Source organism: Rousettus aegyptiacus, unplaced genomic scaffold (assembly GCF_014176215.1).
Source record: "Rousettus aegyptiacus isolate mRouAeg1 unplaced genomic scaffold, mRouAeg1.p scaffold_m13_p_10, whole genome shotgun sequence".
NCBI lineage: Eukaryota > Metazoa > Chordata > Mammalia > Chiroptera > Pteropodidae > Rousettus > Rousettus aegyptiacus.
Window position 1 is genome coordinate 83366599 of NW_023416285.1, and position 27360 is coordinate 83393958.

Below are 27360 nucleotides of genomic sequence, written 5' to 3' on the forward strand. Positions count from 1 at the left end.
TGCATTCCAACACATACGTAATAGGAGTATCAGATAGAGGAAAGAGAATACGGAGGAGAAATAAACCTTTGAAGAAATAATAGCTGAAACTGCCAAAGTTTAATGAAAATATAAATCTATAAATCCAAGCAGCTCAATTCACTCAAATAGGACAAACACAAAGAGATTCACAGCCAGTCACATAAATAAAAATGTCGAAAGCCTAAGATACAAAGAAAATACTGAAAGTAGCAGAAGAAAAATTAATTGTCATATACAAGAGAACCTCAATAAGATTAACTGCTGACTTCTCATCAGAAGCAATAAAGGCCAAAAAGAAGGATGACATTCAAATTGCCGAAGAAAAAAACTTGCCATAAGAATCTTATATACAACAAATCTATCTTTCAAAAATGAAGAGGAAATACATTTTTAGGTAAACGAAACTAAAAGAATTTGTTGCTACCAGACCCACCTTATGAGAAATAGTAAAGGAAGTATTTCAGGACGAAAGCAAGTGATCACAGAATGTGCTTTGAATCCAAGTGAGAAAATAAAGAGTCCCAGTAAAAGTAATTATTTGATTCTAAAAGATAGTATCAATCCATATTTTTATTAACTGATTTAAAAAACAACTGTATAAACAATATGTACATAATTGCTCGTTGGGCCTCCAGTATACAGAAATGCAAAATATTTGAAAATAATAGCACAAAAGGAATAGATTGGAGCTAGGCTATATTGAAATAACGATATTCAATGGTAACTCAAATTCATAAGGATAAATGAAAAGAACTAGAAATGTTAAATAAGAAAGTTATTATAAGAAACTCAATAATTATATGCTTGCTCTCCTCTCAGGTTTTTCAAAGTACATAAAATTATATACAGTAATTATAAATATGCATTGTATCATTTATTCATGAAATATGAATAACAACAAAGCCCAGAAAGGAGAAAGAGGGAATAGATTTATACAGGAATAATATTTCTAGATGTCTTTGAAATTAGGTTAGTATAAATATTTGATAGAATTCACTGGTGAAGCCACTGGGCCTGGTATTTTGTGCCAAGGGTTTTAATGATACATTAAGTTTCTTTTATTAATCTAATGCTATTTATGTTTTTTATTTCTTCTCATATCAGTTTTGTAAAGTTGGCACTAAAATGTCAACTTTATTAATATAAATTCGTTCATGTATTTCATTATATTATTAATAGTTGTAGATTCAACTGTGATTTTCCCTATTCGATGCTTATTAGTAATTTTGATTTTATCATATTTTCTATATCTGTTTAGAGGTTATAAAATTTATTATTGAATTTTTCAAAGAACCAACTTTTGCTTTCATTTTCTCTACTGTTTTTGTTCATTTCTATTTAATTGATTTTTATCTTTATTATTTTTTTCAAATCACATTGGCTTTAATTTGCTTTGACTTTATTGGCATCTTAAGGCAAAAAATTATAGCGATTTGACATTTTTATACCTTACATTAATTCTAATAATCATCTGTCACTGTGCAAATTTATCATGATATTGATTATATTCTCCTTCACCTTTTTCACACACTCCTGTCTGACAATCATCACTTTGGTCTCAGTATCTACGAGTCTCTTTTTATTTTGTTCTGTTTGTTCATTTGGTTTGTTTGTTTGTTTGTTTGTTTTTTAGATTCCACATATGAATGAAACAAAATGGTGTTTGTCTTTGTCTGACTTATTTCACTTAGCATAGTACCCTCTAAGTCTATCCATGCTGTCACAAACGAAAGATTTCATTCTTTTTATTGCTGTGTAATAGTCCATTGTGTGTGGGTATATATACATGTACATATATACACACCACATCTCTTTTATTCATTCATCTATTAATGAGCACCTAGGTTACTTCCATATCTTGGCTATTGTAAATAATGCTGCAATGAATACGGGATGCATATATCTTTTTATTTTCTTAGGATAAATACCCAAAGTGGAATTGCTGAGTCACGTGGTAAATCTATTTTTAGTTTTTTGAGGAATCTCCATACTGTTTTCTACAATGGCTGCACTAATTTGCAGTCCTACCAACCGTGCACAAGGGCTCCCTTTTCTCCACATCCTCACCAGTACATGTTTATTTAATTTTAAATTGTTTTTCTCCACCATTAGACTAAGCTCCATAATAACAGAACTAGTCTTGTTCTCTACTGAATGCCCAAGACCTGTCAAAATGCCTGGGCCAAGTAAGAGGTAATATCTATAGAATAAATAAATGACTAGATGGATGAACTCAAGTCTGTACATTTATGTATGTATACACACACACACAAAATGACAGAAGGCCATCTTTTTACATGGTATGCAAGGTACTTCTTCAAAGTGTGACTTGTTTGACTTCATTCAATAAAATACATTAATGAACCAAATTCTGCATTCCAATAAAATACTGGTAAGATATTAATTAAAACTGGCATCATCATCTAATAGATGTTTGCTAATCTGTAGTTTCAAAATAGGTAAATTTGCACAATACTTTTCTAATACGTACACTAGAAGTAGTATTTTTAAGGTTTTACTGACATATAATATAATTGGCCCATTTAAATACGCAGTTTGATGTAGCTTGGTAATTGTATACAATCGTGTTACCAGTAAATCAAGATATAAAACAGTTCCCTTACCCTAAAATGCTTCACAATTCTTGGGAAAACAGCATCAAACATTAGTAATGTAGTAATAAGGAATCTATGACAAAATCTATGATAAAAATCTAATCTATGATTTAAAAAAGAAAATAACAGCAAAAATACTTTAATATGCATGTTAAGAAAATATCAATTTACCAAATGGTAAAACATCTCAAGTCATCTCATGTTTTTCCCCTGAAGTAATACCATAAACTTGCACATATTCAGAAAGCAAATGTTTTTGCAAACACTGAATTACAATTAGGGAAGAAAGACATACAAGCCTTATGCACATTATTTATATACTTCCTGGATTAGGAAATACATTTAGACTATTTTTCCATCTAGCCCTTTAAACAAAAAATAAAATGAAATGACTCTAGGTAATTGGCTGTTCTACTCCAAGTACACCAAATAACAGCCTTTTATATGAGAGCTGGGAGTGGTTGTTCCAGCCCCAAGAACATGAAAGCAGTCATCCTGTCAGTCTGCCTCTCCACAGCAATTGTGCACAGCTAAAGGCAGCAAGGAACAATGCGTGCTATTAGAGCAACTCAGAAGCCCAGCTTCCCACTCCTGCCCTGCTTCCCCAGACCCCTCCCACATGCACAAGCCTTCTGTGTACACGTAATCTCCAGTGCAGTAACATGAAAGGGTTAATAGCTCAACAAATAGAAACCACTGGTTCATTTTCTATCATCCTGTTTCCTTTCTTATGACAGGAGCACTAGATGTGAGTAGAAAAAAAAATCAGAATAACCATTAATGCGTGACACATAAAAGTAGTACTTGTCTACGTAAACCACAATTACCTAAAATGTGTACTTGAGAGGCTTTATGACTATTTACTGAATTTTCGTGCTTCCAAATACCACCTGTAATTTCCAGTCTTTGATCTCTTGAAAGGGATATAATTTCAAGGAGAAAATTTGCTATAATTGGAAAAGCAATGAGAGAAAGGTATGTCACTATTAAAAATGAACAAATCAAGACCAATTCAGAAAAATGACAGAATGCCATCTGTAACACCACCATAACCAGACTGGGTTATGAGGGAAAGGATCTTTTAACAGAAAGATGTCCTAACTGAACGCTGGCTCCAATATGGCTGAGGGCACTATGCAAATAGCCCCTGAGAGAGAAGACTGGATTCCTTAAGGCTAAAATATAGCTGTTCATCCAATCGAGAAGGGGAAAAGTACAGTTAAATCTTAGTTTTTCCCTTTGTGTTCATGAGTAGCAAATGCTTAATAACAGAATTTAACTCAATTTTGACTCTGTTTTTAGCCTCCTCGTTCGGTGATAAGCATATGCAGAAACCTAACCAACTTCCACCTTTCCTCATCCCCCTCCATCATTGCCTCTGACCCTTAGCAGTAGACATTAGGAGTTAAAGAAAGCACAAAACCAAAAGAGGTACAGGAGTCGCCCTTAACGGCAATTTCACTTTCCATGGTTTCAGTTACCCGTGGTCAACCACGGTCTGAAAATATTAAATGGAAAATTCCAGAGAGAAACAATTCTTAAGTTTTAAACTGCACACTATTCTGAGTAGTGTGACGAAGTCTCTTGCTGTCCCACTCCTCTAGCTGGAACGTGAAGCATCCCTCTGTCCGGCGTAGCCACGCTTTACGTACAGTACAATAAGATATTTTGAGAGAGGAAGAAGGAGAGACCACATTCACATAACTTTTATTACTGCATATTGTTATAGTGCTGTTTTATTATTATTTTTGTTAATGTCTTACTATGCCTAATTTATAAATTAAACTTTATCATATGTGTGTATGTGTAGGAAATAACATAATACATACAGGGTTCATTACCAGCCACGGTTTTAGGCTGGGTGTCTTGGAACATATACCCTGTGGATAAGGGAGGGACAACTAAGCGGGCCAGTCAAGAGATGTGGTAGCAATAGGCGGAAATTAATATAATTATGGTATTTTAAAATGAGGAAGAAGTAAAAAAATTTAGTTCTCTCTTAAAACCTCCATCATTAGGAAAACCTAAAATGTTAAGTGACCATAAAAATCTCCGCAGACCTACCATAAAATAAAAGAACTAGATCCCACAGCAGCAGAAAACATTCTATATTTTTTATTATTAGATAGTTTTCTTACAAGTGCATTCCTGGAACTTCAGGGGGCTAACAATTAGCTCTCTTTTATTAAATCTGTTTAACATTTATAGTCTGAAAATAAACATACGGAGAAGTTAGAAGGAAAAAATTCACAAACAGTGCCTTGGATATCATTTATGCTCAGAAATTTATAGTATAACAAAAGGAAAGGAAATAATTCAAAAATCACAACTAAATAATAGAGAAAACAAGACTGCCCAGCAAGATCTGAGTAAACATTATTCTTCTTAGGATTTCCATCTAAACTGAAATATAAATAAAATAATTTTTCACCGTGAAAAGTCACCGGGACAGGAGTTTGTCTAAGCAGGTACAGCGCTCCCCACGTGCCAGGCTGATAATGAAGGGCATCGCTAATCACTCAGCCCCTCCAGACACACCTTCTTTGCATAGATTCACATTAGAAGCCAAGCTTTAGTTAGTATGACTGGGTAACACCGCAACCTCCCTTTGGTCACTCTCTGGGTATCCTCATGAAAAATAATTCCTTTGGGCTTTATTATGATAAAAGGTATACTTAGCAGTCATTTTGTAGAATAAAGTATTGATTCCACAAGCCAATTTTCTGAAAGTGCTTCTAAAGCAGCACCTGCACAATTCATGTTTAGAAATCAGGTAATTGTACATCTAGCCACTTATGTGTATATGTAATTAGTCTGATTTACATATGCAAATCAATTATCTTATATACGGTTGGCCAATTTCTTGCTTTATTTACATGTTTTTCCCTACTCTGTAAGTTCACATAGATCAGCTTTCTGAAATAGCATTTTAATGAACTACCATTTATTTTTTCTCAAGCCATTTAAGGATATTTCCAATACCCCTGCCTGTTAATAAAATATAAGAACAAAGCTCAGAGAAGCTGTTCGGTTTCTATTGTTTCATTATATCAAGAAGCTGCTTCACTTGTACTGGATGTTCCAAAACCATTTAAATCAATTTTTTCTGCTCTCTCAAAGGAACATTTAACTATGGTTAGGAGTCTCACTCTTACCTAATCCCAAGTGATAATACTGAGAAGTGACAATATAATTAGAACAGAGATTTGATTGTCCTTAAAGACAATGATTGATCTCATTTAGTATTTTTAAACTCTGAACAGAGATATACATCTTGTGTCCTTGTCTATTTAGGCCTACATTAGGCAGAATACCAGAGTCTCCTCCCAAATGAGAATCTGCCAATGATTCTACATGGAAAAAAGTAAAGATGCAATTACCAAAAGTGCTTTGAAAGATAAAAATAAGAAATTTTATTCAAGATGACATTAAGAATTTTTAGAGCATTACATCTCAAATATACAAACACGAACATGAAGTAAATTTAAAATTCTCCATCAATTTAAGTTGAAATGTTAAATTCATAGCTTATATTGTATTATTTAAGTAATTAAGTTTATATGAGAAAAAATTTTGCTTGTTTTAATGTATAACTTAACTAAAAATATAAAGCTATGTAAAACTTAATTGAAAAACAAAATAATTCTGAAATCATAATTTGCCTATTTCTAAAAAACAACTGGCTATTTAAAAAATGTTGCACTTCTATAAAATAATACACAGCTTCAGATTTTGAAAAGGTTCTTGAAAATACAGTTTTACAATTCTAAAAGGCTCTATGGTTTGATTAATGGTGGCAGATTAAACATAAAAATTTATTTCCTCTCCCTAATGAATCTCCATTAAAATGCTAGTAAAGAAATAAAACAGTATAAATCACAAGAAAGAAGAAAACAGAAAAAGTAAGAGAGTAAATAAGAGATTTTGACAAAATTTTTCAATATGGAAAGCAGATGATGGAGTAGTAACTGATTTAGCAATGCAGAGGAAGTCGCAAACTAAAGTGTTAGGTGAGCAGATTATCTCAGATAGGGCTGGGTAACAGTAAAAATGGAGGATGTGGGAGGGGAGGGACAGAGAAAAAGAAAGCCTTTGGAAATCTCTAATCAAAAGACTTGACACCCCATTTACCCCATATTCTAATTCGTAGCTCCCAGAAGCCTGCCTATGCACTGCACGCACACGCGCGCGCGCGCGCACAACACACACACACACACACACACACACACACAATGAGGCAAGAGCATGGTGGTTTTGATGCCTAGAGAAACTGAACTGAAGGAACTCAAGATGTGACGACATCAGTGCAGTGGATGATGAAGAGTAAGACACATGTCACTCAGTACGTGATGTGTAAAACAGAAGTAAACTTGGAAAGAGGAGGCCAAGGGATCAAGGAAATAGTGGATTCTACCCAAGTGAACAGCAGAGAAATATTAGAGGTCAGATACAGGGCAGACCTCCAGAATGGAGTAGGAGGGCATAGGGTTCCAGAAGTGCAAACAATAACTTTGTCAGAATTCATGGTATGAATTACTAAATGAAAGAGAAGAGATACTCAAGCACACATTTCCAGGTACGACGATCAACACGTCAAAAGCAGGAGAAGCGGTCACCACTAAACTGGGTTATCATTCCTCTACATTACAGGCGTTTTGGTTATACATGTTTTTTTTTTTAAATCAAATGAAGGTATTTATTTGGAAAAAGATAAAAATGATTAAGTCTATCTGACATTACATTACATTAAAAACAGGATAATTTCATATATAATATTGTCAATCATTTTAAACATACAAAGGATGGATATATGTTGAAAATTAAGAATGGTTCTTTTTATAGTTTGAAGTATTTTCTACAATGGTCATCCATTATCTCTAGACTCATTTAAAACCATAATAAAAAAATACAGTGCTAAGTAAGGAAACAATGTCATTTACAAACAATGTATCACTGCAGGAAAACCCACAGAACATTCCTAAAGAACTAAAATAACTCATGCTAATAAAATCACAACAAACACAATAAATATATGTAGATACAGTGGTCTAATAAAGGTTTTACTAACCCTGATAACAAATATTTTTAAAAATTCCTAAAAATGTTATTAGAATTAATGATTACCTCCCTTGAATAATAATATGCAAAGAAAATGAGAAAAACCACATTCTTCTTGGACTGGCAGTCACTTTAGTGGGGCGCCTTGCAGTGTTCCTGCATTAGAGACAGAACCTACAGCTTCCCTTTGGCAATTTATTAAGTGTTCAATACCATTTCTAGTGAGGCTTTTCCCCCCATAAATTTAAATACCTGGTTCTGTAATTTATGTCATTAGTATTCAATGAGGACAGAAAAAAAAAAAAACCGCAGTTCACCATTTTTGTCTAATGAAGCCTCATTTACATTAATTTTCTCTTCTAGGCCAGCACCTGGCACAGAGCCTCAGCCACGTGTTGAACAAAATATGCATGAATAAATAAACGTTATAATAAAGTCCCTTTTAAGCTTGTTCTTCTGGAAGAAAAATAATCCTGGTTTCTTTAGTCTTTAATTGTGGGGATGTTTCCTTTCGCTCTTTAAGAACTTTTGTATCTTTTCTTTAATTTCTAAAGTGTCTTAAGGTAAGGAGGCCAGAACTGGGCACAACAGTCTACTGAGGACATGACCAATCAGGAATGCAGTGGAACCGCTTTATGGGATTGATGTCACATAAATGTTAAGTCATTCCAAGACCACATTGCAAATTTCTACCCATAGAACAATGTTGAAACACTTACCTCAAGAACCAACCAGAGCTTATCTCCATTTTTTTTATCCTTTTTGAAGTACATGCCATAGAATCTAACCACATTAGGGTGATCAGAAAGCGCTTTTAAGATATTATACTCTGCTTCAATCTCTTCATCAATATCCTAGTTTCAAAAAGTCAGAGGAAGAGAACTGTGAGAAACACATGAATAATGTCAGAAACATAATACAGACTACCAATAGAGAATTTAATTCTGTTGAAGCAAGGTCATACGTTTTTATTGTGCTCTGTACTATGTACTGACATTTCTCATTACATTGTTTAAAAGTAGAGATTGGGATTTTCTTGCTATTCAAATACATCTCCAATTATGTTAATTACATTGAATTAGAAAGAGATAAATAAAGGCTATTTTTGTATGTAATTAGAAAGAAACATATTTGGAGAACTACTGCAGATGATTTTCCTTTTTTTTTTGTAGTGTTAACTTTGTTTCGATAACAAAACCACTGACTTGAAATAAAAACTTTTAGCTGGTTCATTTTGTTTCTTTGAAATACAAGACATTTAGAAGCTATCAAAAACTAGTAAATTCCTACCTTTCAAAAAAGTTAAATACAGTTAAATGATATAAGATAACATATAACCCTTAGCTAAGGGGCTGTTCACCAGGAGAACTGGTTGCCATCTTGTCAATAAAAATCCAAGATATCCACTTAGTCATGTTTCTAGAAAACCACATATACATGAAATAATTCAAAAGTAATAAAGAAGAGAAAGATTTCTAATATCGTTTCTACAGTAACATTTAATATCCCCATTGTTTTAAGACTGAATCGTGGAATCACAGAGCTGGAAAGAATTTCAGACCAGAGATCTAATTTGAGAGGAAGAAACTAAAGCCCAGAGAAGTTAGAGTCACAGGACTAATGATCTAATTGGTAAGATCCAAGATTAGACTGCAAGTCCACTACCTACTTACCTTCTAATCCTGCTCATTTCATCCCTTTCTTGGAGAGAAAATTACTAGTTTAAAATCTGTAATAGTAAGACCGTTAAAAAAAAAAAGCCACCCTGTCAAATGCTTAAATTCATTTAAATTTATTTTATTTAGATTATAATCTCTTGGTTATAAAGCTTTTTTATTTGACTTGTGACATGATGAATGAAGAGTAAATAATTCTTAGAAAACCATATATGTATTATGACAAGAATAAAAGCAGCAAAGGAACAAATTTCATACTGTAGCTGTGAAATCAATATGCTCCAATAAAGCAACACAACAAAGCATGATTTAAAAAGTTAATAGTATACCAAACTTGAGTATATTATGAAAGTATAGTGGCTACATGTGTTCGTAATCCATTTATTCTTCTCCACTAAGAAGTAGGGGAATGGAAGAGAGGCACTGATTATGGAATCATACATTGGAATCAGTTTGGAATACTTTCTTTTGCCACCATGAACCCCAAACCCTAATTTGCAAAGAATGGAGGAGAGAGATACAGTCACTCTGGTACAGTTTACTCAATGTAAATGTTTAGAACTTTCCAATGAGGGAACACGAAGACATTCAGCATCAGTTAAGACTGAGCATACAGCTTCTCATTATTTTTCATCATTATCTAATTTGTTACTTAAAAAAAAAATACTATTTTTCTCCTTTACTCAAAATAGTATGAAACACTGGGTTTAGTAGAAACAAACTCTCAAAAAAGAAAGAGCGACCCTAAGATGAACTAACAGAAGCCCAGAGACCTTTTGTAGTGTCCTCTAGTTTGTTAGTGAAAGAGCTATGATGAGGATAAGGACCGTGATTTTCCTCCCCACAAAATCACGTTGCATTGTGCCACAGTCCCATCACACGTGCAAAAGCAGAGTAGTTAGAGAAGTTGCTCTCATCCACAGGCTGTGTGTGGGAGGGCTACATTATCTCCCAGTTGCTGAAAATGCTCCAAAACGGCCAGCTCTCATTCCCAGAAATCAGAATGTCATCAATCTCCTCACGCTCTTCAAGGCAAACAAAAGGCCAAGCGGGTTCCCTTAACACAACTGCTATTCCAAAAACAGCAAAGGGGAATCCCAGCGGAGCACACTTCAACAGAGGCCATGGGGATGAAACGCGAAATTCAGTTCTTCACAAGGAACCTCACCCTGATTATCAATGAACGCCATTTCTGCTTTGAAAGTGTTGAAGCAAACCCGAAAATCAATTTGCCTTCTTTGAACAAAATTTAATTAAAAAAAAAGATATTTCTGATTGGGCTTAAGAGATATTCTGCCTGAAGCCTAAATAAATGCAAAAAGAAAAGGAGATCTGATTCAGATGACATTTTACGATTACTTCTAGAGCCATGAGTCTGTCTTGCAATTTGTTTGAAATCTAAAATAATATGAAATCGGCTGTTGAGCTGTTGTGAGCTGTATTTATTTATGTATTTATTTGTATTATATATTTATTCATTTATCAAGTATTTATTGGGCTCTAATATGTTAAGTATATAAACAAAGAAAATATAATAAGTAGACTTTTTCTTACATTTCCTTCATATTATAACTGACATAATGACATATAAATCAAGATAGGCACTTACAGACTTTTTGACTTTTTAATACGGATAAAAACAAAGTTAATTACATGATAAAAACAATGTGACTTACGTGAATTGGATCCAGAATTTTGACTGCTGCCTTTTGACCATTTTTCTTATTCAAAACTTTAAATACTTTCCCATAAGTTCCCTTGCCAATCGTTTCGGTGATTTCCCATGTATCAGAAGGATCAGGGAAGTTATCAAAGATGATTGTTTTTCCAATTAATGGAAGCATCTCAAAAGTTTAAATCACTGGAAAGAAAAAGTACAGAGTTTCATCTGTATTTGATTGGGGATATTAAATAGCACACAAACTCATGGGAAATTAATATTTTCACTGATATAATGCAAAATATACATCAGTAGCAAAATGTACTCAGTCATAGAAAATTTTAATTCTTTTTGCAAACAGATTAATATGAGTTTAATAATGCTTTGTAAGCAAGGCTTTATTTCTATGTTTAACACAGTCCCATATTAATTACTATTAATTCTTTTCAGATTAAAATAAGAGGTACATATTTAAATTACTTTGATTTACTGCTTTATACGCAAGTATGAAAGAATTTTAGAATGAATTTTACGAATGATAAAATTCAACTTCTTCATCAAAGCAAATCTCACACTTTAAAGTGATCATGTCTTATACAGTTTCTCTACATAAATCCAAATTGCTTTTAGAATGAAATCCTTTTTACATACCTACCACGTACATAAAATATGTTGCTTAATTTCCCAGCTTTGTGTCTCCACACTTTTTTCATACACTAAAACCTAGCCACTCGGGATCCTTCAGGTCTTTTTTTTTTTTTTTTGATTAGGGATCTTACTATTCACTATTCCCTCCCACCCCCACCCATGCTTCCTTTGCTAAATTCTAACTCCTACTTATCTGTCAGATCTTAGCTTGGATGTCATTTCCTTGAAATGTGACCATGCTCCATCCTATTTGGGTTGCATGACCCACCTCTGTACGCCAACAGCATCCTGTGCCTACCTTTATCTGATAATACTATATGCCCAGCACCTGGCACAGGGCTGAAATAATTAGGAATATAGCCAATTAGGTCAAGTGACTTTAAAAAGGAGATTATATATGTAACTTGGGATAAGAGCATAAGTTTCTGACCCCTGAGTACTGCTCTTAACCTTCCATGTTTTCTCTATATTATATATTATACTTAACCATTTGTATGAAATTACAAAGAAAAAAAAAAAGAGTGGAAAGAACTCCCAGCACTTTAATCTAGCCCATGAAATTCACTTGTCTGACCACATCTTTCAACCTCATCCACACGCCAACCTGCAATTATTTACTTTCTTAATCAACCTTCTGCATTCTTCATTCCCCCTTCATTTTCTTCTTTCCCAGCATAAATTCTACAGCTTGAATTACTGTGACTTTCTTGCAAACACCCTCAACACTTGTTCCTCTCTTTCTTTACTATAATCTCCTGTGGCTGGGTGGAACTAATTCTGGTTAAACAATAATCTTCTTCTCACCTGTGTCTATATCTGGAGAAAACTATACAACCAAGTTGACTAGTTTCATTTTAAATTCAGGATTAAAAAAACCTAAATTAGACCCTCAAAAAATTGCACTTCCTTGGTTTGTATATTCCCTTCTCACTGCAGTGACTATTTCGTGCTGATCTCTCTCCTCAATGTTTTCTCTCCTCAAATTGTTCCCTCTTTGTTGTTCACTCCCTCCCACAAAGCTTCCCAATTGACGCCCTCACTTAATAATTAATTGAAAAAAAAAATGGAAGCAATGATACAGTTCTTAATCTTCTCATCTCGAAAACTACAAACTAATGTGCATCAAACATAATTTCATTCCTATCATCAGTAATTGGTGTCTGGCCTCAGTTATTCTTTTTCTTCAGTTCCTTCTCAGCTTTCAGATCTCAGCTCAAACACCACTTTCTTAGAACAGGCTTTTCCTGACCACCCTATGTAAAGTTAGCCCTTTCCACGTGCTGTTATTCTTCCATTAGAATGTAAGCTACAAAAAATAGAGATTGCACTATTTTTACTACTGTATCCACAATTCCTAGAACAATGCCTAGCACATGATAGGCAATCAGTAAATGCTTGCTAAATGGGCAAATATTTATTTATTAATTCTGACAGCACAGACCTTGACAGCAGACAAGATCTATCTTGTTTACTTCTAAACCTAATAATGCCTAACTCTCTACCTGGCTCATAGTAGATGTTAAATATATAGCTCCTGAATAAATGAATCATTATGGTTTTTCCAAAAAGTTTTTATTTCATTTTTTATTTTATTTTATTATTTTTTACAGTAGAAAAGTTTTATTAGAAAGGAAGGCACACTTCCGGAAGTGGAAGCGGGCCTGAGCAAGAGAAGCGTGGCTCAAAAAGCCCCCAGAAGTTTCTTTTTTAAAGAGAGAGAAATAAACATTAGAAAGAGCTGAAAGGAATTTGAAAATTGAAACAAAATCAGGATCATATTCTGATTTATTATTTGTAAGGGCACATCATCTAGTAAATGGCTATGAATGCCTGCTAAAAATGACATCACTACACACAAACAAACTTGTGAATAGTTCTTAGAACACTTAATCCTTATGAAATTTGTGCCTTTGATCTGAAATGCAAAGGAACGAGTAGGTGGTAATCAGTAATAATCACTTTAGTGATTTCATAGTCAGTAATAACTACTCCTTACATCTGAGTCAAGGAAATAGGTATTTATGCCACCCATATAATATAAAAGTTAGATCAAAAGACCAATTTAAATCTTGTTAAATACCTCAAATAGGAGTTTCCAACCATGAGAAACATTCATTATATGGAATACTGCCTTTCAAGCAGTAATATTATTGAACACAGTTATTATTTTCTGCTACATTAACTATCAGGAATTAACTATTGGTATTTAAATATACAGGCATAAAAATTCAATTGAAGAATGACTGAACACCAATAGTGTGCAAAGTATTTTAGAATTTTGAGGACACAAAGATAGACAACTCATGGAAAGATAAATAAATATGAAACTATAATATAGTAAGAAAATTGATAGATGATAGAAATATACATAAAGTTCGATAGTAGCCCAGGTGAAGAAGCAATTAGTTCTGAAGTGATCATGAAAAGATACAGAAGATAAGCAGGATCAGAGATGGATATTAACCGTGAGCAGGAATTTGTCTAAAATACAAACGGTCCTCAATCACACGAATATTGATAGGAGTACTTTGCAATTACATTATAAAGCATTAAAAAATAATAATCAGAGAATGGCAAAAACATGGGGAATTTGGAAACAGAATACATCTGGTCAAATTCCATTTAAAACAAACAAAACTCCTAACAACTCGGTAAAATAAAGCATAAAATGACTTCCTCAAAATCAAACATTAAAGAATTTCAAGAATTAAAGCAGGAGCAAGTCTTCCAACTCCTAAATTATACTTTTCCCACCAACGAGTTGTTTATTCTTTAAGAATAAAATAAACTGTCATGGTTAGAAAACAACTAATTATTTAATGACTATAGTAAATTACATTCTGCATAGCAATAAATACTCGTATTTCTTATAGTCCTTTAGAACTCGTAGAATAAAAAATAGGTCTCTAGCTCATAAAACTAAAATATGTAATTAAGTTCTTAATTATATAATAATGTCAGCTAAAGAATTATTTTTGACATATTTTTACCGTACTTTGATATATATATATATATTTACCATAATTCTGAAAAAGTATTTACAAAGCTACATTTAAAAAATGAAGAATAAAAAAAGGAACCCTCATACTCTGCTGGTGGGACTTCAAATTGGTACAGCCAGTATGGTAAACAGTAGGGAGGTTCCTCAAAAAACTAAGAATTGATCTACCATATGATCCAGCAATCCCTCTACTGGATATTTATCCTAAAGACTTGAAAATCCATATCCAAAAAGATATTTGCACACCGATGTTCATAGCAGCATTATTTACAGTGGCCAGAACGTGGAAGCAGCCGAAGTGTCCTATGATAGATGATTTGCTAAAGAAACTGTGTGGTACATATGTACAACGGAATATTACTCAGCCACAAAAAGATGAAATACTGCCATTTCCAACAACATGGATGGACCTTGATGGAGATAATCATGTTTAGCAAAATAAGCCAGACAGAAAAAGTTGAAAATCACATGATATCACTTATATGTGGGATATAAATCTAAAAGCAACAAATGAACAGGACAAACAGAGACTAATGGATGTGGACTATAGACTAGTGGTTACCAGAGGATAGGAAGTGGGGGAGGGAGGAGGCAGACAGGGTAAATGGGGTCAAATATGTGGTAACAGAAAGAAATTTTACTACGGGAGGTGAACACACAGTGTAAATGTATATATACCTTACTGTTACAGTATACAGCTAAAACATATTGGATTTCATTAACCAATGTCACCATAAAAAAATAAATTAAAATGTGTGAAAAAAATAATCTTTTTAATTGATTTATTATATATTCAATTGTTGTTTTCTTCACAGTAGAAAAAAGACCATAATACAATGAAAAAGTATCTTATTTTTTTTTCTTCAGGATCTTCATATGCATCTCAACAATTATCCTGACTGCTTTTGTAAACCTGCACTTAATTCTTCTTTAATAAAATAACCAAACTGCCTTCATGTTCATTCTAAAACATAGCAGAGATGATCTCCCATTGGGCTGTCTCTGTCCTCTGCATGGAATGCCCCTTCTCCAGATATTCACATAATCTACTTCCTCATTTCTTTCAAGTCTTACATTAGCCATCACTTTCTCAATAAGTCCTATCCTGACCATCCTATTTAAAATCTCATTGCTGCCCTCCTCCACCTCGTCCTGCCTCCCAAATCTGGTCTATTTTTATAACACTTATTACCTCCTAACACACCACATCACATCCTACTTAATATGTTTCATTTATTGTTCTTCTACACTATCAGAACATATGTTCCATGAGGATTAAAATTTTTATCTAGGTTGTTCACTGATATATCCTAAAGACTGGCACAGAGAAGGTTCTCTATAAGTATTTGTTGAATATTGGATATAAATGAATAGAGCAGTTAGTAAATTTTTTTCAGATGATTTTACCAATGAATTCTATCAAATATCTAAGAAATAATGCCATTTTATGCAATTCTCCCCCTCCCCAGAGAATAGAGATAGAGGAGAAACTGAGACTATCCACAAAGAAACAGAAATGATAAAGAACCAAACAGAAACTCTGGATATAAAAAATAAAATAAATGAATTCGGAGGTTCCCTAGAGGGATTCAATAGCAGACTTGGATAGGAAGAAGAAAATCAACAAACTTGAAGACAAGTCACTCAAAATTACCCAGCCTGAGGAGCAAAAAGAAGAAAGAATGACAAAAACTGAATGGAGACCCAGGGAATTTGGGGATACTAATAGAGGCATTACAAAAGAAAGCTGTTAAAAGACAAAGACAAAGAAAGAGTGTCGAAAGTAACAAGAAAACAGTGATGTCATTTATAAGAGATCCTCAGTAAGATTTCTCAGCAGAAATCTTGTAAGCCAGGAGGCAGTATGATAATACTTAATGTGCTGGGGGAAAAAAATGTCACTTGAATTTTATATCAGGCTTCATTCAAAAATAGTCCTTCAGGAGGAAAAAAAAAAATGGCGTAGATGATAGAGGCTCTGGTCATCCCTGTGGCTATCAAATCAAAGTTGTCATGGAAATGAGGAGCAAACAGCAAGGAAAAATCACCTGAGATCTAGATGAACAAGCCATACAACTAGAGAGAAGTCCAAGAAATCACCCTGCGATGGCAGAAGGTAGGATAGGGTGAGGATGCAGGGCTACCAGGTCTTAAGTGGCAGTGGCAGACGCCTCTTAAAGGGGCCGCTTCCATAAGCGGATTTTCGCAGTGAAAGACCTGTTTGCTCTGAGCACCAGTGCCAATTCAGCTGCGCACAAGGGGCACAGTGTTGGAATGAGGGCCTAGGCGAGACTCTCTCAGTACAGAAGTGTTGGCAGTATCCATTGTTCCTTGTTGAGTCCTTTCCCCTCCCAATGTGCGGACACAGCACCTCCATTGCTGAGACGTCATCAAACTGGATAACAGAGGTCACTCCACCCACAGGATTCCCTGAAACCCGGCCTCCCCCAACTCACAGCCCCGCCCAAGCCACATTCAGGTGTATCCTCAGCGAGCCAGGTGCTCCTTGCTGAGCAGCACCTAGACTCACACTGGAGGCTGCTGGCCTTGGTTTCTGGTGTGGCCTTTTGAGGCAACTATAAGCACAGCATCTGTAGATTGTTTGCTGAATCTCAACAAGTGGCCCCAGAGGGGCAGAGGCTTGGGCTAAATTTGGCCTGCAGCTGAACCCCTCTCAGGACTGTGCCACTGGACACATACTATGCAAATCCTACTACCGTAGTAAGACCAAGAGACTTAGGAGCTTTGCTTAGTACATAGAAACAGACACAGAAAGGCAGCCAAAATGGGAAGACAAAGGAGCAGAAATCATACGAAAGAACAAAACAGAGATCCAGAAATAATGGAGTCAAGAAACCTAACAGATACAGAGTTCAAAACACTAGTTACAAAGATGCTCAATGAACTTTTGGGAAGTGTAGATAAATTCAGTGAGAACTTCAACAAAGAGATAAAAAACATAAAAATAAAAGTGGAAATTATAAAAGTGAACCAGTCTGAAATAAAGAACACATTATCTGAGATGAGAAGTATATTAAATGGAATAAACGAAGAAATAAACAACATGAATCAAGAAGAGGATCGAATGACCTATCTAGAGGACAAGAAAGCTAAGGACACTCAACCAGAAGGGCAAGGAAAAATATGCTAAGACTATAAAAATAATTTAAGGAGCATATGGAACACTATTAAAGGTCAAAATATCCATCCAAAAGATGAAAGAAAACAAGATGTTGAACAGCTATTTGAAGAAATAATGATGGAAAACTTCCCTAACCTGGTTAAGGAAATGGACATACAACCCCAGAAAGCTCAGAGAACTCCAAAAACCAGGATCCAAAGAGGCCCACACCAAGACACATCATAATTAAAATGCCAAAGGTAAGGTACAAAGAAAAAATCTTAAAAGCAGAAAGAGAAAAGTCGTAGGTATCTAGTTACCTACAAGGGAGCTAATTTCTCAAAAGAAACTGCAGGACAGAAGGGGTTGGCACAAAATATTCGACAGGATAAAGACCCAGGATCTACAACTAAGAATAATTTATCCAGCAAAGCTATCATTTAGAGTTGAAGGACAGATAAAGAGCTTCCCAGACAAAAATAAGGTAAAGGAATTCATCACCACCAAGCCAGTATTACAGGAAATGTTAGAGAGACTTCTTTTAGAAGAAAAAACATGTATCAAAAACAGGAATAAAGAATAGTAACAACTACATTCCTATCAGTAAGTACCTCAAATAGAAAATAATTAAGTGCTCCAACTAAAAGATAGATTGAAGGAATGGATAAGAAAACAAGACCCCTACATGCTGCCTACAAGAGACTCACTTCAAATTAAAAGATACACACAGACTAAAAGGAAAAAGATGGAAAAAGATATTGCTTTTACAGACCTAGAAGGTATTTAAGTCGGACAGAGAAAGATAAACACTATATGTTTTCACTTATATGCAGAATCTAAGGAATAAAAAGAACAAACTAATCAAAAACAGACTCACAAATATAGTGGACAATTTGGTGACAGACAGAGGGGAGAGGTAGTTGAGGGCTGGAAGAATGGGGTGAAGGGTTAAAGAAGTACAAATTAGTAGCAAAAGGATGGTCACAGGGATGGGGAGCATGGCATAGGGAATGCAGTTAGCATTAACATATTGGTTAGGTGAGGGTTAGGGGAGGGAGCGAGCAATTGGGGGGATCATTTTATGAACTATATAGATGCCTAACCAATGCACTGTATACTTGAAACTAATTAAAATAAATAATTGTGTTTTAAAAGTCAGAATCTGAAAAAAATGTCCTGCAAAAAATGAGGGAAAAATTAATACATTCCCAAATAAACAAAGCTGAGGGAGTTCATTACTGCTAGATCTGTCTTACATGAAATGATAAAGAGAGTCCTTTAGGTTGAAATAAAAGGATACTAGACATTATATAATGATAAAGGATCAATTCACCAAATGTATGCACAATACGTAACAAATATATGCACAGTACCTCAGCACCTCACAGTTCCAAAATAAATGAAGCCAACATTGACACAATTAAAGAGAGGAATAGACAGTTCTACAGTAGTAGTAGACTTTGATACCCTCCTCCAATAATGAACAGAATAATGAGACAGATAAATAAGGAAATACAGGACTTGAATAACACTGTTGGGTAATTTGATCTAATAGATATATACAGAACACTCCACTCAACAGGAGCAGCACACACATTTTTCTCAAGTATACACAAACCATTCTCCATGATAGGCCATATGTTAGGCCATAAAACAAGTCTTAACACATTTAAAAAGACTGAAAACTTACAAAGTATCATTTCCAATAAAAGTGGAATGAAACTAGAAATCAACAGCCCAAGAAAAAATGAGAATCTATAAATATGTGGAAATTAAACAATACATTGTTAAACAACTAATGAGTCATATAAGAAATTATAAGGAAAATTAGAAAATATCTTAAAACAAATGAAAATGGAGGTACAAGATAGCAACACTAATGGGATGTAGCAAAAGCAGTGCTTAGAGGCAAAGTGATAGCTATAAAAGTGTATGTTAAAAAGAAAGTGAAATCTCAAACCAACAACCTAATCTTACACCTTAACTAGAATTAAAATAACAGGAAAAAATTAAATCAAAAGGTAGTAAAAGAAAGGATATAATTAAGATTAGAGCAGAGATAAATAAAATAGAGAATAGAAAAACAATAGAGAAAATCAACAAAACCAAAAATTGGTTCTTCAAAGAGATAAACAAAACTGACAAACCTTTAGGTAGAGTGAGTAAAAAAGAAGGGAGAAGGAAGAAATTACTAAAACCAGAAATGAAAGAGGTGACATTATTACTGACTTAACAGAAATAAAAGAGAATTTTAAGAGAATACTATGAACAATTACATGCTAACATGTAAACTAGATGAAATGGACAAATTCCTAGAAACATAGAAACATACAATCTACCAAGACTGAAGAAATCATAAAGAAATAAAGAAATATGAATAAAGCTGTAATTAGTAAGGAAATTAAATTAGTTATCAAAAACCTCTTAACAACAATACAAGAAGCCCAGGACCAGATACCGTCACCAGTGAAGCTACCAAACATTTAAAGAAGAATTAACACCAATGCTTCTCAAACACTTCTGAAATATTTAAGAAGAGGGAACAATTCTTAATTCATTCTATGAAGCCAGCATTACCCTGATCCCAAGGCCAGACAAAGATACTATAAGAAAACTGCAGACCAATAGCTTTATAAACATTGATATAAAAATCCTCAAAAAAAAAAAATGTACCAGCACACTGAATGCAACAGCATATTAAAAAGATCATATACAGTGACCAAGCAAGATTTATTCCTGGATTGCAATAATGGTTCAATATATAAAAATTAATCAATCAATGTAATACTCTACATTAACAACATAAAGGGAAAAAACACATAACCATTTAAATTGATGCAGAAACACCCTTTCAAGAATAAAAGAAACAAAAACAACAGCCAAACACTCAAACTAAAAATAGAAGGAAACTACTTGAAAATAATAGAGACATATAATAAAACACCGCAGATAACATCATACTCTGTAGTAAAAGACTGAATTAGCCAAGAATGCCTACTTTCACCACCTCTATTCAACATAATACTGGAAGTCTTAGCTAGAGTAAGCAGTCAAGAAAAAGAAATAAAAGGCATTTAAATTGGAAACAAAGACTAAAATGATCTCTATTCACAGATGACTTGATCTTCTATGTGGAAAACCCTACCAAATCTACAAAAAGAGACTGTGAGAAGTAATAAATAAGTTTGGGAAAGTTGCAGAATACAAAATCAACATGCAAAAATCAGCTGGATTTCTATATACTAACAATGAATTTGAAAAGATAATTAGGAAGACATTTCTATTTACAATAGCACCAAAAAAAAAAAAATACTTAGGAATAAATTTAAACAAGGAGGTGAGAAACTTGTGCAGTGAAAACTACAAAACATTTTTGAAAGAAATTTAAAAAGACAAATAAATGAAAAGACATCCCATGTTCATGTATTACAAGACTTGATATTATTAAGATGTCAATATTACCCAAAGTCATCTATAGATTCAATGCAATCCCTATCAAAATCTTAATGAGATATTTTTGCAGAAATAGAAAAAGATCTATCCTAGAATGCATGTGGAATTGCAAAGGACCTCCAATAACCCAAACAGTCCTGAAAAAGAATAAAATCGGAGGTCTCACATTTCTTGATTTCAAAACTGATTACAAAGCTACAATAATCAATACAGTGTGGTACTGCAATAAACACAGACCTATATCCCAATAAAATAAAATAGCTTAGAAATGCAAGTTCTCATATATGGTCAAATGATTTTCAACAAGTTTGCCAAGACCATTCAATGTGGAAAGATCATTCTTTTCAATAAATAGTGTTGAAAAAACTGAATATCTACATGCAAAAAAATGTAGTTGAATCCTTCTGTTACACTTTATGTAAAACTTCACCCCAAATGAGTCAAAGTCTTAAATATAAGAGTTAAAACTACAAAACTTAGAAGAAAACATAGGGGGAAAGCTTCATGACATTGAATTTGGCAATGATTTCTCGTATATGGCACCAAAGCACAAGACATAGAAATAAATCAACTGGTCTTCATAAAAATTAAGAACTCTTGTACATCAAAGGACACTACCAAAAAGTAAAAAGAAAACCCATAGATAGGAGGAATATTTGCAAGGCATATATCTGACAATGGGTTAATATCTGGAATATATTAAAAAATCTCCTACAACAACAAAATAAACCATTTTTTAAAATGGGCAAAGGACTTGAACAGACATTTGTCCAAAGAAGATGTATGACTAGCCAATAAGCAGATGAAATAAAGTTTAACATCACTAAACATTAGGAAAATACAAATAAAAGTCATAATGAGAGACTACATCACACCATGAGATGGCTATTGCCAAAAAAAGAAAAAGAAAGAAAGAAAAAGAAAAAGAGTGTTGTTGAGGATATAGATAATTAAACCCCTTGTCATTGCTGGTGAAAATGTAAAATAGTATGGCTGCTATGAAAAATGAGATGACAGGTGCTCAGAAAAAAAATGGAATTACCACATGACCCAGGCATTCCACTTGTGAGTTTATACCCAAGAGAACTGAACACAGAGTCTCAAAGAGGTATTCGTACATCCATGTTCATATCAGTATTATTCACAATAGCTAAAAGGTGGAAGCAACTCGTACGTCCATCAATGGATGAATGGATAAAAAAAAGTTATATAAACATACAATGGAATAGTACTCAGCCTCAAGAGGGAAGGAAATTCTGACACATACTACAATATGGCTGATCTTAAAAGACAGTATGCTAAGTGAAATAAGCCAGTCACAAAAGGGCATGATCTCACTTTATATATATAGTACCTAGAATAGTCAAATTCAGAGTTAGAACATAGAATTGTGCTTGTAAGAGGAATGGGAAGTATTTCTTAGTGGGTAGAGTTTCAGTTTGGGAAGATAAAAAAGTTCTGGAGATGGATAGTGGTATTCGTTTTACAAGGTGAATGTACTTAATGCCACTAAACTGCACATTTAAAAATGGTTAAAAAGGTAAATTGTACATACTGTATATTTTACCACGATAAAAATTTTACTCATAATGCAATACAGTACAGGAAAACAAAGTAATGAAAAATCTGAAAGCCAAGTCGAAGATATGGAAGAGAGAATGGAATGGCCTGCTTGCTCTCAGATCCATGCATGACCTTCCACATCCTGAATCTTGGGAGCTGAGATTCCAAAACTGTACTCCTCACATGCCTTGTCCACGGGCTTCCTGCCCTGCTAGTTTCTGTCTAGGAGAGTCTGAGGCAGGAGACTGGATGATAGGAGGAAAGGAGAGACAGGATACTTCTCCTCTGCTTCCTTTGGGTTTTGAGGTGCTTCCATCAGTAGCTATGGGTCTTCCATGGTCCCTGTACCTGTAGGGTAGAGCCTGGCTTGGTTCCAGATGGCTTCGGCTTCTGGGTTCTGTTAAGACTTTCTCCTTATTATATTCCTATAGCCCAAGAAGGAATAACAGTTTTTTGAGTATTTCTAACTTTTAGATCGCCTCACTATTCCATGTGCGGCCTTCAGATATCCTAAAACATTTGTAACTAATTCTGTTTGGGCTGCTATAACAAAAATACCATAAATTGAGTGGCTTACAAACAAACATTTATTTCTCATCGTTCTAGAGGCTGAGAAATCCAAGATCATGGTGCTGGCAGATACAGTATCTGGAGAGGGCCTACTTTCTAGGTGACCGTTGTTTTGCTGTAACCTCACATGATAGAAGGAATGAACCAGCTCTCTCAGGTCTCTTTCATAAAGGTGCTAATCCTTACGATCTAATTATTTTTAAGGGTACAGTCTCATGACCTAATCACTTCCTTCCAACACCATCACACTGAGGGGTAGGATTTAAACATATGAATTTGCAAGGGAAACACAACCTTTCAGGCCATAACACCATATGAAATTCCCTTTGTTGAATTATCTGGCATTAATTATGTTTTTCCAGCTGATTCAGTCTAACAGACATCTAATCAGAGTTGGAAAAGGAGAGAATAGAGAAAAGGCAATTGATAATCACTGCAAGTTTTCCCCAAATGATGAAAGGGGTGAACACTCAAATTTAGAAAGCTCAAGTCAGGTAAATAAAAAGATATCCTCATTTAGATACTCCGCAATGAAACTACAGAATACCAAGGACAATGAGAAGCTCTTAAATCAACCAGACAGAAAAGATATATTACATCAGAGGGAAACAATTAGAATGATCGCTGATATTTCAATTGAAACAGCAGTATAATATATTCAAAATATTGAAAGAAAATAGCTATTAACCTATTTTTTTTTAGGCAAGGCAACCCTTTATTGACCTCACAGATTGCAAAGGACCTTGTCAGCGTACAATCCCTTATTTATTTTTTTTTATGCCTACAGCACCTGGTTTTTCTAGGTGGTCTCCCATCCAAGTACTAAGCAGGCCTGACCCTGCTTAGCTTCCAAGATCAGATGGGATAGGGCTTGTTCAGGGTGGCATGGCTGTAGACTGAAAATAACTATTAATCTAGAATTGACAAAAGTACCCACAAGACACTTGAAAGATTCTTCCAAGATCAAAGGCAAAATGAAGATTATATTCACCCCCAAAATGGGAGTTTTTGTTAAACAATGACCCCTGGGATAGAGCACTCCTAAATGTTATCTTTCAGGAATAACAGTGATCCTACAAGGAAGGTCTAAATTGTCAAAAACAGCAAATAAATTGTTAAGCATGGGTGTAAATCTTAACTAACACTGTCTGTAAGAAATAATAATTGGCAATATGAACAATAATAATCGAAAATGGAGTAACAGGATTTAAATGTTCTTAAATTCCTCATATAGTTAAAGAGGCAATCATAAATAACAACTTTAGACTTTAAGATAATATACATGTGAAAATTTATATTAAATATGAGAAACTTAAAATATTGTGTATAGCTTCCTAAATACTAGCGAAGAAAAACTGATATTAATAACTGACATAAACTCATTTAATCAAAAAACCCAGGAAAGTAGAAAAAGGGAAGCATAAAAAAAGTGGAAAAAATAGAAAGCATAAATAATCCTGTGGAGATGATTATAAATATACCAGTAATCATAAAACTTGTAAGTGGACAAAACGCAGCAGTGAAAAGACAGAAAGTAGTAGCTAAGAGAGTCATATGAACTATAGACAGAGGTAGACTGAAAGTAAAATAATGGTACCATATAAATACTCAACAAATAAAAGTCATGTGGCTAGATTAATGTCAGGCAAAATATACTTTAAAGCAACAATATTTATTTAGAGATAAAGAAGGTGACTATGTGATAATTAAAGACTTAATTCGCTAAGAAAATAAAGCCCAAAACAGAGTCCTAAAATACATAAAATAAGAACTAAAAAACATAGGAAAAATGGAGTTTTAGTGCAAGATTTTAAAACATATACTCAGTGATTTGGGGATCATGTGGACAAAAGAGTACTTAAGGATAAATGAAATTAAACAACATAATTAACAAGAAAAATTTAATAAATACACTGGAATACACATGAAATCCTGTATCCAAAAATGAATAAATATCCTTGCTGAAGGTTTACAATTGTAACATAGTTAAGTAAGAAATCAATGACTAAAAGATAAGTTTTTAAAAACTTACACAATGGGATACTTTAAAAAGCGCTACTAAACACTTCAAGAGTCAAAGAGAAATCATAATGCAATTTTAAAGTTAACTTACAACAATAATAATTTCAACATCCACGAATCAATCAGTGTGATATACCACACTAATAAATGAAAGATAAAAATCATACGATCATCTCAATATATACAGAAAAACATTTGATAAAATTTAACATACATTTACGATAAAAACTCTCAATAAAATGGGTATAGAGGAAACATACCTCAATATAATAAAGGCCATATATGACAAGCCCACAGCTAACATAATCCTCAACAGTGAAAAATTTAAAGCTTTTCCTCCAAAATCAGGAACAAAACAGGGATGCCTTCTCTCACCACTTTTATCAACATAGTACTAGAAGTCCTAGACACAGCAATTAGACAAGAAAGAGAAATAAAATGCAACCAAATTGGAAAGGAAGAAGTAAAACCGTCACTATTTGCAGATGACATATTATATGCAGAAAACCCCGTCCACCAAAAAACTATTAGAACTAATAAATGAATTTAGTAAAGTTACAGGATACAAAATCAATAGATAAATGCTGTTGCATTTCTATTCATTAACAACAAACTACCAAAAAATAAAAGAAATTAAGAAAACAATCCTATTTACAATTGCATCGAAACATACCTAAGGTGAAAGACCTATACACTGAAAGCTATAAACACTGGTGAAGGAAACAGAAAACACATATAAATGGAAAGATACTCATTCTATGCTCATAGACTGGAAGACTCAATATTGTTAAAATGTCCATACTACCAAGAGCAATCTATATGTTCAATGCAATCCCAATCGAAATCATAAAACTTGCAGAAGAAAACATAGACAATAAGCTCTTTGGCATTGGTCTTAGCAGTGATTTTTTGGTTATGACACCAAAAGTACAAGCAACAAAAGCAAAAGTAAATAAGTGGGACTAAACCAAACTGCAAATCTTCTGCATAGTAAAGGATACCAACGATAAAATGAAAAGGCAACCTACTGAACGAGAGAGAATATTTACAAATCGCATATCTGATAAAAGGTTAATATCCAAAATATATTAAGAACTCACACAACTCAATAGCAAAAAACAAAAACAAAACAAAATCAATCAATCTGATTTAAAAATGAGCAGGAGATCTGAATAGTTTTTCTGAAGAAGTCATGCAGATGGCCGATGGGTACATTAAAATTCTCAATATCACAAATCGCTGGGGAAGTGGAAATCAAAACCACAATGAATGATCACTTCACATCTATTAGAATGGCTATCAAAAAGACAAAAAACAAGTGTTGGAGAGGATGTGGAGAAAAGGGAACCTTTGTACACTATTGGTGGGAATGTAAATTGGTGTAACCAATATGGAAAACAATATTAAAGTTGCCCAAATCATTAAAAACTTAACTATCACATGATCCAACAATTCCATTTCTGAGTATCCAGAGGAAACAAAAACACTAACTCAAGTAGATATACGTATCCATATGTCCATTGTAGCATTATTTACAATAGTCAAGATATGGAAAAAACCTAAGTGTTCATCAATGGATGAATAGATAAAGAAAATATAAGAGATATATAGATAGCTCTATGTTTATCTATATCTATATAAAATGGAATATTATTCAGCTATGAAAAAGTGAAGCCTGGCCATTTGTGACAACATAGATGGACCTTAGGGGCATTATGCTAAGTGAAATAAGTTATACAGAAAAAGACAAATACCACATGATCTCACTTACATGTAGAATCTAAAACAAAACAACAACAAAACAAGCTCATAGATACAGAGAACAGATTAGAGGCAGGGGGAAGAAGCAAAAATGTGTGAAAGGAGTCAAAAAGTACAAACTTCCAGTCATCAAATAAGACATGGGGATGTGATGTACAGCATAGCAACTATAATTAATAATACTTAGCAAT

At 33.8% G+C, this 27360-nt stretch overlaps 1 protein-coding gene and 1 pseudogene across 4 annotated transcripts in view; both read right to left on the reverse strand.

Annotated features, from left to right (window-relative positions):
* MYO3A (myosin IIIA) overlaps positions 1 to 27360 on the reverse strand; it is a 186788-nt gene that overhangs the window by 154664 nt on the left and 4764 nt on the right. For all 4 annotated transcript variants that reach the window (XR_001594451.2, XM_016124960.2, XM_016124949.2 and 1 more), the window contains exons 2-3: positions 11047 to 11231; positions 8414 to 8548 (exon numbers count right to left, since the gene is read on the reverse strand). Coding sequence is in view for 3 of the 4 variants with exons in the window: in XM_016124960.2 (XP_015980446.2) it covers positions 8414 to 8548; positions 11047 to 11214 (303 nt within the window). In the remaining variant the exon portion in view is untranslated. The remainder of the gene's footprint in view (positions 1 to 8413; positions 8549 to 11046; positions 11232 to 27360) is intronic.
* On the reverse strand, positions 24165 to 24283 carry LOC118608858 (annotated as a pseudogene).